The 14,293-nt window shown below is 43.2% G+C and overlaps 1 protein-coding gene across 1 annotated transcript in view; it reads right to left on the bottom strand.

The window, feature by feature from the left end:
* The window catches only part of LOC113478935 (protein LYRIC-like), a 30,402-nt gene that overhangs the window by 15,063 nt on the left and 1,046 nt on the right, over positions 1–14,293 (bottom strand). The window contains exons 3-6 of the mRNA XM_026846489.1: positions 4,869–4,928; positions 3,776–3,866; positions 2,255–2,323; positions 169–384 (exon numbers count right to left, since the gene is read on the bottom strand). Coding sequence (XP_026702290.1) covers positions 169–384; positions 2,255–2,323; positions 3,776–3,866; positions 4,869–4,928 — 436 coding nt within the window. The remainder of the gene's footprint in view (positions 1–168; positions 385–2,254; positions 2,324–3,775; positions 3,867–4,868; positions 4,929–14,293) is intronic.

The following is a 14,293-nucleotide window of genomic DNA, read 5'->3' as shown; positions in this document are numbered from 1 at the left end:
ATAAAGACCCCTCTTTTCACATTTCTGGAAAATAAATGACAGCTGTCAGGGTTCAAAGGGGGTGAACAACACTGTGTGTGTGCAGGATGAATGCTGGTGGGGCTGTACTCTGGGGATGCAGTAATTCATTGAGCTTTTCCTCTGAAACCCTTGAACGTCAACACTCACCTACGTTGGAGAAAACATCTTCTTCTGACTGGGAGGGTGCTGATTCTTCCCGTATGGCTCCTGAGGCCTTCAGTGCAGTCCCACATTCTGCCCTGGCAATGACAGCACCTTTTCCACTGCCACCGGTGTCCTCTGTGAGTGACCACAGCACTCCCTTCTCATCCCAGTCAAAGGCTGGCTCAACCACTGAGCTACCCAGGGATGCTCTGATGGAATCTTCTCAGGAATAAACATTATCACAGGGTCATCATTATTTTTAATTACAGTGAGGAGTTTGTACAGGGGAAACAACAAAGCAAATCCCGATCTAAACCTATCAGATGTAATGGCTATATTCCAACTGAAATTATTTACAGATACAATGACAGTAAAGCAGAGCCCCTGGGATGGGACACTGAAGCAGCAAACATGTGAGAAGGAAGGCATCACACAGTCCAGCAACAAGTCCCACAGGGGATGACACCAGACCACAGAGGCCTTGGGCATCCCTCCCTGACTGCAAGGGTGGCTCAAGGCCTCCAGTCCAGCTGGGGACCCTGAGCAGTAAAGGGAGAGAAAGAGGACAGCAGGACCTCCAAGGAAAAAGAAAGCAAACCTCTTGGATGTTGGCAGTTCAAGGCTGCTAGATAAATCAGTGCCAGGCATACGGATATTATAAATAACAACAATAATTTCCAGCATCTTTTGTTTCAAAGGACTCTCAAAGCGCTTTAGGACTCCATTTTCCTGTAACTCTGGTGGGGAAGGGACCACTGCTGGCATGAACTCCACCTTCACACACCTTAATGCTGATGCTGATGCTTCTTCCCTGCTAGGAAACAGCAATCAGCACTCAGCTGGGTTAGGACTTCTTTCTGGAAGAGCACATTTCACTGCTTTGTAAATGTCCACACTAAGCAGGACCACCATGATCACCTGGTTGAGTCTCCTGCACAACCCAGGATTCCACCAAAGACTTCTGGTGCTTCAACTGTGACTTAGTCTGCTGAGCTCCCTTGCCCTGGGACAGCAAAGCACTTAATGCCTGCATGGGCTCAGTGTTAAACCATGCATGGTTAACCTTCTGCACAACAGCTGGCACTACCTGCCAACAGGACAACTTATATCAATAAAGCCAAATGTGGACGAACCTACTCTGCTGGAGGTCAAGTACAGACCTCAGCTTCTTGAGCCCTTAGAGCCTGTCATGTGGATATTTAACTCCTGAGAATCCAAACTCTTGATATTTAACTCAATATAATCGAAATGATAAAGTGGTGCCAAAATCCCTGTATATTTTTAGATTAAAATTTGCTGTTCACTTACCCTGATCTTCATTTTCAGTAGAGCATCTCAGAGCACTTTAAGACAGTCTTATTGCAGACAGTGTACAAACACCCACATTTATCCAGCTCTGTCTCCCAATTCCAAACTTCTACCCTAGCTTCTAAATTACACTAACATATTAAACTTTCAGGTTTCTCTATTATATTAATCATTTTATCACAGCTAATTAAGGCATTTCCAAATGCCTTCATTCCATGACCTGCTTTCATATAGATGTTATGACATAATGAGTAGAAATGTATACAGTCACAAGTGAATGGCAGACACTTTGAAATCCCCAGAGGAAAAATGTGGATTGAGCACAAAACATTGTTTCATTTTATCTCATTAGGATAAGAGTTATCCCCCCTTTATAGCTGTTTACTCTAGGAAGGCCTGGATTAAAGAACCTGTTTGGAACTGAGCAAATCACACAAGTTTTTATACAGCCATTGTCAAAAAACTTTGTCTATCAAGTCACACAAAAATGACTATTCCATATTACCTCAAAACTTTAGCAGATCTCAGATCTAACAGACATTTGCTTTCCAAGTCCTATGGGTTCTAATGAAATAATATTCTGTTTTAATGAAAGCCTGGAGTAAAAGGCAAGCTCCCAAGTAAGAGCTCCCAAAGCTGTCTTTTCTTGAGGAAACAGCCTAAATGAGTGTAAAGATTTTGCTGCCAAATGATGAACAGAGCAAACAGAAAGATTTGAAAGAGGTGAGAAGGGGTGAAAGTCCAGCCATTTCAGGTGTGTAAACTGAGCCTGTACATTTACCTTTTTGTTTCAGCCTTTCCTTCCTTAAATGTCTCTTTTCTCGGCTGCTGATCTTGGTCTGCCAAACTCCTACAACACAGAGTAAAGTTCATCTGAAGTTAACAAAAAACTTCCTTTACTGCCTTTACTGCTTAGCACCAAGGTCAATAGCTAGCTGACAGTTTCTGATGCTGGCTGTAAAAGTAAGATCAGGGCAGCGAGTGCTGCCCTGGTCTTGTGTATCATCTCCCCTGCGTGCAGCCTTTGCTGTCTCTGCAGAAACATGTTACATAAGAAATCACCATCACAAACCTGTCTGTCATGTGTCCTGACTCATGTAACTGCACATATTCTTCTGTCCTTTTGTCAGCCTGATGTGACACCCCTTTCCCTCGGGGGAGATGTCACAACAGAGCATCAGTCGCCTTGTATATCTGACAGCAGAGAGAAGTTCATGAAAATCTTAACTATCAAGCAAGGCTTCAATTTACGGGCTTTCTCTAGCCCTGAACATACCCTAAGACTCGTTCTGCAATATGGAGACCCTCTGCCATGCAGCCCATTTCCACACACATCCATCCACACTGGTGGTGCCACATTCTGCCACATGCTCTCCATGACCCAAGAAGCCAGGGGAGGGACAGGCACAAATGGTTAATAAAGGGAAAAACACAGTCCCTGGATTTCACCAAGACAAATACCTTTCTCCGAAGTGTGTCCAAGTAACAGTAACACATGAAACATTTCATCTGGCTCATCTGTTCAAGAAGCCTAAACATCTGTTTGAAGAAAGCCTCTGCTGTTTGCCCTTCTCCTCCGGCAGCCTTGCAGGCACTCTGCCCCTGACACAAGGGCCCACTGGGAGGACTCCAGTCCAACGGCAGCAAGGGCTTCTCTCGCTCTCACCACCACGCTAATCACATTATAATCTTTTAAGCCCAGAAAAGCTTAGAATTTGTTGTTTTCAATATGACCCTTGGTGGGGGGAGGCAGAGGGGGGGCTCATGGGATGCAGTGTGTTTTCCAATTAAATTCTAGCTGTCTGAGCCTTGCTAGCCTCTGCTAGATTTCTCTGCAGATTTGCTTGCAACCAAAGATCTTGGCTTTGTTCACAGGCGTACTAGAAATTGGCTGTATATTACCCCAGCACCTTTAGCAGCCTCAGTCACGGGCACAACAAAACACTGCCTGAGAAGACCGTAGCTTCAGCTGTGTATCGGCCTGGCAGAGGCCACAGGATTAGAGTAACAGCATTGAAGACAGGACCCCGCTACCCAGTGGACCTCTGGCCACTTCAGAGATGCTTCCTCATCTGCAGATCTGCCATCCACGTGAATGCAGTAAGTACCTGAGAAATGTGGCAGGAAAGCACAAGGTCCCTGTCTGTGTAGTTACATGTAGTAATAGCTCTCAAACTGGCAATTTTTCCCCATGACATAGAATGCTAGAATAGTAGAGAAGACCTCCCTTTCAGCATATTTCTTCCCATGTTATTATTCAGTAATATAAATCAGATAACAGAACAACCCGATCTTTTGTTACCTTCCTCCTCTTGCAGTTTGTCTTTTTCCACAGAAAGCAGATCTTTTGGGACCTCCTTGTCTGAGCACTGGGCTTTCCTCTTCTTCTTAGGCTACAGAATACAGGAGATACATGGCAGAAAGATAAAACAGGTATTTGTTACATTTCATCATGAAGGAAAAAAGAGTCAGAGCAATAGTTCTGAAATGGAGACCACATGGTGGTACTTAAGAGAGCAGTAGGTCAATGGAGTCTGTAAGTGGGTGCAGAAGTCTTCCTGAGCAGATTTTATTGCAAACTCCAAACCAATGAATGTTACAGATTTTGGTCTACAAAATTTGTCTTACCTTTCTAGCCTGCTAGGCTAGAAAGCTCACATTTTAATTCAGGCACCTACTCTATAGTAAGATTTGCATTCATCATTCCTAATTGTCTTCCTATAAAGGAGTAAAACCTAAAATTATTTACCCCCTTTATAATCAGCCACACTGAAAACAAGAGTTAGGACCCTGCCTATGCTTAACCGAACACCCAACCCTGGAACAGCCTATTGTGAATGAAGGTTTCTGTAGTTTACACTAATCTGAAAGGTATAGCAGTGGCTGAGGCCATTTTCATATGGCTTAATGAAACAGTACAGCTAATCTTAAGACTTCAGTTTTGAATGTTCTAGTTTTAACACAGTGGTTCTTGATTTTTCCAAGGCAGGATACCCCTGCTAGGAACATGCTTCTTTGCCCAAGCTGGGGGCCTGCTCCTCACTTGAAAGTGGCTGGAAAACACAGACACTTTCCTCGACACTAGTAAAAGTGCTCAATGCTCAAGAGAAAACCCTTGCCCAGATCCAAGGAAATGTCCCTGGAACTGAAAAACAGGAGATCCCAGCTCCCACTTCTGGGCTTGGACCATGAGACCGTCCCACTTATGGTGGCAGTGACAAGGACCACAGTGTGACTGTGCCAGAGAGTCACTCAGTCTTATGTTCCTAAGTCATCTCTTAAGTGCTCCAACAACAGAAACAACGAATTATCTTTAAAAAGGATAGGAAATAAGAAGCATTCTTAAAACGTGTCTCTTGAAAGATAATATTTAACTCTCAAATTCTTACTGGTACCTTGAGGACCTTTTTCTCTCTGGTGTTGGCTGATGTTATAAGCTGGCCATTCACTGGAACCTAGAAGATGGACAATAAAAAACGCATTATGGAATTTATATGTGCATGTGCGTGTATGTGTAAATATATATATGCATATGATTAAGTTAATACATTCCTATAATACATATGATAGGCTGAAACACACAGCTGAATAACCTTCAGTACAAATCTGGGCTAGAATTTATGGCCTTGTTCCAATCTGAATCAATTTATTCCAAATTAATTAGTGTTAGTTAAACCTTTATGAATGTAAATCCAGAAACCCCACATAGATTTATTCCAAAGCAGACATATTTGTGGTTTATCCTAAGATCTGTCTAGAATCAAAGTTGTTTTTCAAACAGGGTAAGCCTGTCTTAAAAAAGCAGCATAGACAGGAGAAGGCTTATTGTAATTCTTGTTTACTGGTTGGGGTGGATCTTATGTTCCCCCTCAAGTGTATCTGACCAACTAAAAGCATAGCTTTCGTCCTACCTAGATCCTGTAAAGTAAATCATGAAAGTTCAAGAACTTTTCAAATTGCAGTTTGATTAATGTCTCGTCTGTCTCAAAATTCACTGGCAATGGCCAACCTCCAGCTACAGGGGTGGGAGGATGTAAATCTGCAGCTGAGACAGCTGCAGTCCTTCAGCCTGTAAATGCTTAGCTCTTTGGTATTTGGGAGATATTAGAACTATTATTCACAAATCTCAGAAAGGTCCGATTTGAAGTCCCTGTTCAAGACAGTCGGACAGGCACCTGAATGCTGGCAAATCTCCATCCCTGAAGGTGTTGGCTTGGAAACCTGGACCAGTTACAAGCTTGTGGTGGACAAGGGTGTAGCATGGACCTAGCAGGCTGGTGTTCAACTGACACACTGCAGTCATTAGGAGGGGAAGCCCCAAAATTTTGGACTGTGCAACATACTACTCTGAACACACAGACAACACCGATTCTGGGTCTTCCAGTGAAATACCACAGTAACAGGAGCCAAAATCCCTGCCTGATTACATCAGTAATTCCACCAGCTTCAAATTAGAAGCTTAAACCAAGTGGTCCGCATCTCTTTCATCTCCCTTAGCTGTCAATTGTAAACAATATAATTGTTTACAATTATATTCTTTGCGTATTTACTAGCAAAATAATTTCTTCTGTATTAAAACCCAGCACTATTTTTTAACAGTTAGCGAGGCCATCTTTAGTTTTTTCCTCCGAGCAGTCATCTCTCTTCTGAGACCCTCAGATTCATTTACTAGACGCACTCCATAAACCCCACCACAAAACAGACCATTTTCCATATCCTGCTCTGCTCAAGGAAAAAATTCCCACTCTGCCTGCAGCAGGGAGGGAAGCAACTTCTCACATAGGATGGCAGACATAAAATACAAAACCAGCAGAATTTTGGTGAAAATTTGAGCCACTCAGATGTGGAAGATCTTGAGCCTACAATATTCTGTCTTTCTCAGCATATGCTTCTGTCCAATTAAATGTGTGAAAATATAAATAGATCACGTCATAGCCAACAACAATTCTTATGCAATATAAAATGTTCTTGGGGGGTGACTTTTCACTATATGACACAGGACTTCAGAAAAACTGAATCTTATGGGATAAATACAAGAAGGGATGATTGGGTGAATCCACACAACATGTAAGCCCAATATTCCTTTCCAATCTCAACAAACCCTAGTGATTTCCCAGTTCTCATAAGGAAATTTTCACCATTTCCTAGAGGATTTGCAAATGGACCTCCCAAACTAAGGCACTTTCATTCAGACTGCTACTATTGGCAAAAGAAACAGCACTGCCAACTTGTGAGGCAAGGAGGAGGATGCTTTTTTGCCTTCTTTCAGACACATGAAGAGGATGAGACATCCCACGTCCTGTTAGCCTCTCTTTACATCAAGACACTTCTGCAAGCATGAGGGACTACACACAGAGACGAGGAGGTGTCAAGATTAAGGACATGCAACTGTCTTCCTCCCCCAGGCTGCCGTAAGTAAGCACAGCCCGAGGCTGTACGGAGCCCTCACAGAGGCAGGGAGAACTCCAGAGGGAAAATGCTGAGTGCAATAGAGAATTAGGGAAGACACAAATTATATTGGCTCTGACAGACTTGTCTCAGCTGGGGCCTTCTCGCCATATAAATGACAGCAAGCAAGAAGCTGGAAAAATTGCAGCACTTTGTTTTAATGCTTTGCCAATCTGACTGCTGTATACTTTTACCAGACAAGCACAACATTTCCTACTTAAATGATATTTCATCTGCTAGGCAGACATCCCTCTCTCTCTCCATCACTGACTAAGAGGTTAAAAATATACTGTTGACAGGCATTTACTGTATCCCAGGGGTCTTCATGTTGACTGAACAGCTATTCAGCCCTAAATACCCGCCTGGGACTCCTGAACCTTGTTGCATCCTTCCTAATGAGCAGCTGAGTGAAGGAAAAACACCAAACCAGACCTCTGACTGATGATCACAAAATACCCCACTACTCCGGTGATGCTCTTCTTTCAACCTGGAGTATCTGTTGCTTCCCCCACCATCCTTCAGTAATAGCAACAACTCCCTTCCTTTCACCTCCAAGTATTTTTACAGAGTTCAACTTCCTTTCAGGGGAAAGGTATTATTCTAGCCTGACCTTTTGCATTAAATCCTGCCTCTATCCAACCCCTTTTCAGGCAGTAAACCAGCTGTAAGGCTGAGGAACCCCACCCTACCCCATTCTTCCCTTTTGAAGCCCTTAGGATACAGGATTAGTCATGCCACTTTACCATGCCGTTTTGCCATTCTGAAAAGGAAAAAGGAATTTTCATTATTTTATTGCACTTAGCCTGATGGACTCATTAAAGAGAAATGAATTTTGTCAGGGTAATTTTTTTCTTAATGAAAAATGTAGTTTTGTACAGGGAGAACACATCTAAAGCCACCACATTAAGTGACTGTATAGAGTCATCACTGAAATTCCAAATACATTAAATATATGCAGAGAAACAGAATCAGGACTTTTAGTGGAATCAGACTTAGCATATTAATTTCTACTCACATTCTGTGGAACAATAGAAAGATTATTTTTAGTTCATGGCCATTTGGTTCGTGACCCAGTGGAACAGGATTTCCCCCCCACCCCCTGCCTTTTTTTTTCCTTTTTATGTAACCTAAGGTTATATTTCTGATTGCTCTGAAACCTTTATTCTCTTGAGCTAGCACTTAATTTATTTTACATTGTTTATATAGTTCTACATAAAGTCACAAAGAAAGATGGCAAAGTGATAGCACCTCAAATGTAAAAAATACTGGGTTTAATCATTAATATAAAAATCATGTATTTGAAACCATAAAACTGTACCCCTAGACACTTACCTTTATGCACTTCAATAGTTTCGTAAGACTAGAGACTTTCACAAAACCGAACACCTTTGTTAAGTGTCTATAAGCTCAGAAAACCTGCTTTCAAATCTCAGTACCACCAAGTGGTTACAGGATTCATTAAAAATTGTGTGAACATTAGCTTCAGGTTCACTAACTGCCCTTTGTCCCATTTGGGGAAGGTGCTTGCAATTTCCTTCCTTAAGACCGCATGTAAAGCTTTCCCCAGCAGAGGGATACTAGGACAAAATAAACTCAGCGTATGAAATTCAAGGGGAGCTATTATATGCTTCACACATTGGAAATCAGGGAATTCGTTTAAGAACATGAATAAAGATTCAGAAAATTGTTTTCAGCTACCACTTTCAGAAAACTCAAATTAAGTGGGTTGGACACTGGAAATGAAAGGAAGCAAAACTACCCCATCCTGGCAGGGGGTCTCTGAACACAAAACCATTTCCAGATTTAAGAAATACTTCAATTAAATTGTTTCCTAGTGCTCATTTCCAGTACAAAAACTACACTTTTTTTTTTTTTTCATCGTATGTTACACCAGAAGATAAATGTGGTGGACTTAAGCCAAAAGACTACACTGGTACAGCAAAAGCAACATGAAAAAAAAAAAAAAAAAAAAAGGGGGTGGGGGTGGTGTTTGGTGGATGAAAAGAACAAAAATAAATTTACTTTCTAACCAGGGCACTAAATAACCTCCCTGAAGCATGCTGTGTTACTACTGAACAAGATATCACTGCACTCTTCAGCTTTCTCGGTAGACCTTCAACAAGCTGAAAACTGACCAGGATGTTTTCATCTCTCTCAGCATCCTCTGGAAGATCTGGTCTTTGCTCCCTACACCACACACACTGAGTCTTGCAATACCCCTTGCAGTCCCCTGTTTGCTCACTGAAGATGGGTCCTTTCTTGTGCACAGAAGCACAGGCTCAGCCACAGGGTAAGCAAACCAAAGTGCTGCTGCCAGCCAACCACTTGTATTGCTCCATCAGCAGACAATGAGCAATCTGCATGACAAATGCATTGGGAAATAAAGCAGCACACTGAGTTTCATTAATTCTGAATCAGATTTTCATAAATGGAAGCAGACATCCTGGCCAGTCTGGCTTTGCCACATGGTCCTGTGCCGATGATGGACTTCAGCCTGAGAGACTTATTTCCCAAACCAATGGGAACCAGGTGAGTGAGAAAGGACAAGCCTGCTTTTGTTAGAGTAGAGAGGATGGAGTTTAGGCAGAGCAGGAGTCCACCAGAGACAGGAAGGCACCAGCTTCAAAGAAAATTACTCATTCATTCCTAATAGCTAGAGAAGGGATAACACAATGGCAGTTTTCCCTAAGGTGACAATGGGAACCCACAAAAACATATTGGGTTTGTTAGCAAAGGAAACAGGCTCTTCATGCATGGCAGAGGAACATAAATGCACTTCTTTGGGCCATGCCTACTCACAACACTACACACACGTACCTGCAAAGGGAAAAAAGAGCAGGATCTTGGTTTGTGATTGATACTGTAGATATTAATCATCTTATTAATAGCTATTATTGATATGTGTTAATACAAAGTTTTCCCTGACAAAATCACTTCAGATAAATGTGTTCCCAGTAGGAAAGAGTTAGTTGGAAGGGAAAATTACATGGAAAACACATGCAATGAATAGACAGAATGATATGGCACATGCGCACTGGGAATATGTGAAATTTTTCCCTTCGTTTAAAATGCCTGGCAGAGGAAAGAAAGAGGTGGTGCTCCCATCAAGTGGATGCTCTGACAACCTCGGGAAAAGGATCTGAGCCATCAGCACAGAAAACCTGCTCTTCTGCACATATTCCCAGGGATGAAGTTGCCCCTTGAGCACTAACAGGTAACAAATACAGGCTGATGACAAGTAGCAGGAGCTGGAACTGCAGTTGTGGCTATTCATATCCAAAGGCAATTCCGAGAGGAAAAATTAGAGAAGTAGCCCTAAGATGCTCCTGCCTACATTACATATCCTCCTGCTGGCCAGCCTTCCCAGGATACACAAGAGGCCATAGACCGCAGCCATAAATATGGGGAGCTGACAGGCACCTGCCTCGGCTCAGCTGCTCTTGTCATCTGATGAGATGTCTGGGGAAAGACAGAAGAGCTTCCCTAGCGTGAGCAGATTAAAACCACTGTTGCAAGGAGGGATGAAGAAATTAGTTTCCTGGAATTTGCTCTTCGAATTAATTAGAACAGCATTACAACAAGGGATCAAGGTTCCATTTTGAGGCAATTACCAAACTCCAACACCTTCCAGCATAGTTTTCAATTCTCATCCAAGACAACTGTATGAAAATAATTGTGCAACTGTGTTGCATTGGCATGAAGAGCATTCTATAACCTGAAAAGGTCTATCTGCATACCTCTAGAGCTGAGAGGATTGATCTTTAGTTCTGGTGATGTTAAGCCACCCCTGCAAGAGGCAAAAAGTATCTCCAGTTTATAAAGATACTTGTGAAAAGCAGAAAGCTTTCTTTTGGGATGTGTAAGACAATACATATTCTTGTAAGTTGCCTAAGGAAGATGGTATCACTGCATTTGTACAAAATGCTCTTATTTTGAACTGTCCAATTAGCAGAACATCCCAAAAACTCTGAATAAACACAAACCCCAAAACTTAACAGCAACCTTGTTCAGATCGGTTGGCTTTCAGCAAGTCTTGTTAGCAATTTCCTAGAAGACTCTTTATTAGGTAAAAGATTATCTTGAAAATGACTAAACAACCTCTAGCATAATTTCTGGAGATTTCTTTGTGTGTGACAACAGCCAGAATGTAACTTGTTATGTGTGATGCATAATAAGATTCACATTCAAAATATGCTCGTATGATTGTGTTGAGGCCATGAATCCATTTGAACAAAGTTTGTTCAACACACTTAATTTCACATGGGCTGTGAAAGAAATTCAGACTGGGTCTTACAGTGCACAGCCTGCTCTGAGACTAGAAATCACTCCATACTGTTACTCTGCTGTATGCAAAGCTAACAAGTAGTCAGATGAAAGGCTTGAAAGCTGCCTGCCAGCACCACTGGCATCAGGAGAGACTAACATAGTCATGCACTGTTGCATTTTAGTGACTTGAACCTAGGAAGCATTTGGATGGAGGTGGCTGGGAGGGCTGGGCTGTGGCTGGGAGCTGCAGGGTGGGAAGGAGCCCCGCACAGAGCCGAGGGCATGCTGCACCCTCCAGCGAAGGCACCCTGGGCAGGCACTGGCTGCCTACTGCTGCAGGGGATAGGGACACGCAGAGGAAAGGAGCTCAGCCCTACACCAGAGGAACAAGCAGCCCTTGTAAGAGCAGATTCCGAGGAAGGCAGGCTCACAGCCCACCCATGGGGCAGCGGCTGGGAATCACTGGCAAACGCGCATTCCCAAACTGAAAAAATAATTAACCACCTAGTTTCTTTTAATTAAGATCTTGACTTATCCACAACTCCAGGATATGCAGATGTTTGGCTGCTGGGATGTATCAACACACCTGAGCACTGGAGGCAATTCATCTCTTGGCTTCATACCTCAGCAGGCAGCAGAGAGGGGCTCTCATCCTGTAATACCTGCGCACCCCAGCTTATGGCATTGGCCATGTCTATGGATGGAAGACCTTGTTATTAATAATATCTCTGATGCTGCCTTGCTAGAGATTTCATATGCAAATTCTGGCATATTAAAGGTGTTCTGCTGTTCTGGCATCCTTGCATCAGCTAAGTGCCAAGGCAGCATGCAGCATTTTACACTTACGTAAGGAGATAAAGTTTTTGCCTCAAGGATATGATGTTCCAAAGACAGAGATAACATGATGGGAAATGACAAGGAGCAGTGGAGAAGGGGGGTAGGGAAAGGAAAACAAAAGAAAGATCGAAGAGAAAGGGCAGGGTATCATCATGGGAGGACAAGACTGATTTTTTCATTTCAGCATGTAAGATGGTTTTCCCAGGTTATCGTTCTTTAGGATCTTTTAAGTTATTTTTCCTGACCATCCTCTTCTCATTCTCCACCTCCTTAGGACCATATTTTGCCTCCTCTGCACTTACAGAATAATCAGTGGCTTTTATATAGAGAATGATGCTACTCTGTGTAAATGCAACTGCTAAACTCTGGCCCCTGAAGAGTAGGAACCACTCAGTGCAGCAAAAGATGAGATTAATGATAGAAACTGCAGATTCCTATCTAACAAATTTATCCCTTCAGTTTCTCTCTTCCTCCTCTGCTTTGCTTTCTGTTATTCAGGCCCTTGATGTACAGCATCTCTGACCAGAAAATATCTATTTGAATCAACGTCTTCAGCTGGAACTAATAACCCCGACACCGTTACAGCACCAGGCCTGTCTCCGACAACAACGTGGCTGTCCACCCCTTTCTGTTCCTCACTGCCTCCAGTAATTGGTGGCTCTGCAAAATTTTAATTCGCTCTGCAGCCAAGTTATCTACTATTGAGAATTATAAAGCTATAATAAAGTTGTTACTGAAATCCCTCTTCACCCCTTGACATGGGCAGTTATGTTCGGATTGCTTTTTAATTGTTTGCTAATTCAGGGATACCTATGCTGTCGGGCCAAGATTCTGTTCTCACTGATGAAAGATAAAATACCCTAAAATGGAACAGCCTATTAAAATATAATACAACTAGAAGTTAAAACTCTCATGACTAAATAATAAAGCCCTGAAAACTAGTGTCATGATGGAAGGCTTGACACATTTGTGTTCATGAAGAACAAAACCACTTAGAGCCCATCTAAAAAAACCCCTGTGAATTAATTTTGTCTTTCTCAGAAGTGAGACCTAGGAGATAATAGTTACAGATGAAAATGTTCAGAAATGCTTGATGTATAAAGTACATACTTACTTATGTTCAGTAGGTTCTCCCGAGAGCTTTACTTTCCACACTGCAATACCTTGGTGAAATTGTTTTCTGTAATTTATGCTGAGTTTTTCTGCTACAGACAGCTTACAGCAAGTCAAAGAGACACAATAATGACAAGGCCACACGGAAACTTCATCCCAGTGCATCATATCAAACTCACAACATATATCCAACAAGGTGGCCACAGTTGTCAGCTCACAGCTACTATCACGTCTTAATGCAAAAATAACAAAGCTTTGATTCAGAGTAAATATACATCATTAGCAATTGTATTAATAACATAGCAGAGATACTATACTCATGTCTTCTTAATATGATGGACGTTAACTGGAGTTTTCTTAATTCCTGGCAAACAGGATCAAGCCCATATGGAGTTATGGTGTTAGACAAAGTGATAGAAGAAAGGCCAATACCAGCGGTCCCTGGCCAGCTAGGCTGCTCTAGCAACCTGCTGCCTTGCATCATAACCTTGATGCCACCACAGGGCTCAGACAGGAATGCTGAACCCCCTAAACTGCCCAAAGAGGTTTGGGACGCGGCTGGACAGGCTGCCCAGGTGTGAGGGATGGGATGGGATGGGATGGGATGGGATGGGATGGGATGGGATGGGATGGGATGGGATGGGATGGGATGGGATGGGATGGGATGGGATGGGATGGGATGGGATGGGATGGGATGGGATGGGATGGGATGGGATGGGATGGGATGGGATGGGATGGGATGGGATGGGATGGGATGGGATGGGATGGGATGGGATGGGATGGGATGGGATGGGATGGGATGGGATGGGATGGGATGGGATGGGATGGGATGGGATGGGATGGGATGGGATGGGATGGGATGGGATGGGATGGGATGGGATGGGATGGGATGGGATGGGATGGGATGGGATGGGATGGGATGGGATGGGATGGGATGGGATGGGATGGGATGGGATGGGATGGGATGGGATGGGATGGGATGGGATGGGATGGGATGGGATGGGATGGGATGGGATGGGATGGGATGGGATGGGATGGGATGGGATGGGATGGGATGGGATGGGATGGGATGGGATGGGATGGGATGGGATGGGATGGGATGGGATGGGATGGGATGGGATGGGATGGGATGGGATGGGATGGGATGGGATGGGAT

This window comes from Athene cunicularia, assembly GCF_003259725.1.
Source record: "Athene cunicularia isolate RWA chromosome 3 unlocalized genomic scaffold, athCun1 chr3_part1, whole genome shotgun sequence".
NCBI classification, from domain to species: Eukaryota; Metazoa; Chordata; class Aves; order Strigiformes; family Strigidae; genus Athene; species Athene cunicularia.
Note: the sequence above shows the minus strand (reverse complement) of the source record. Positions and strands in the feature narration are given on the sequence as shown.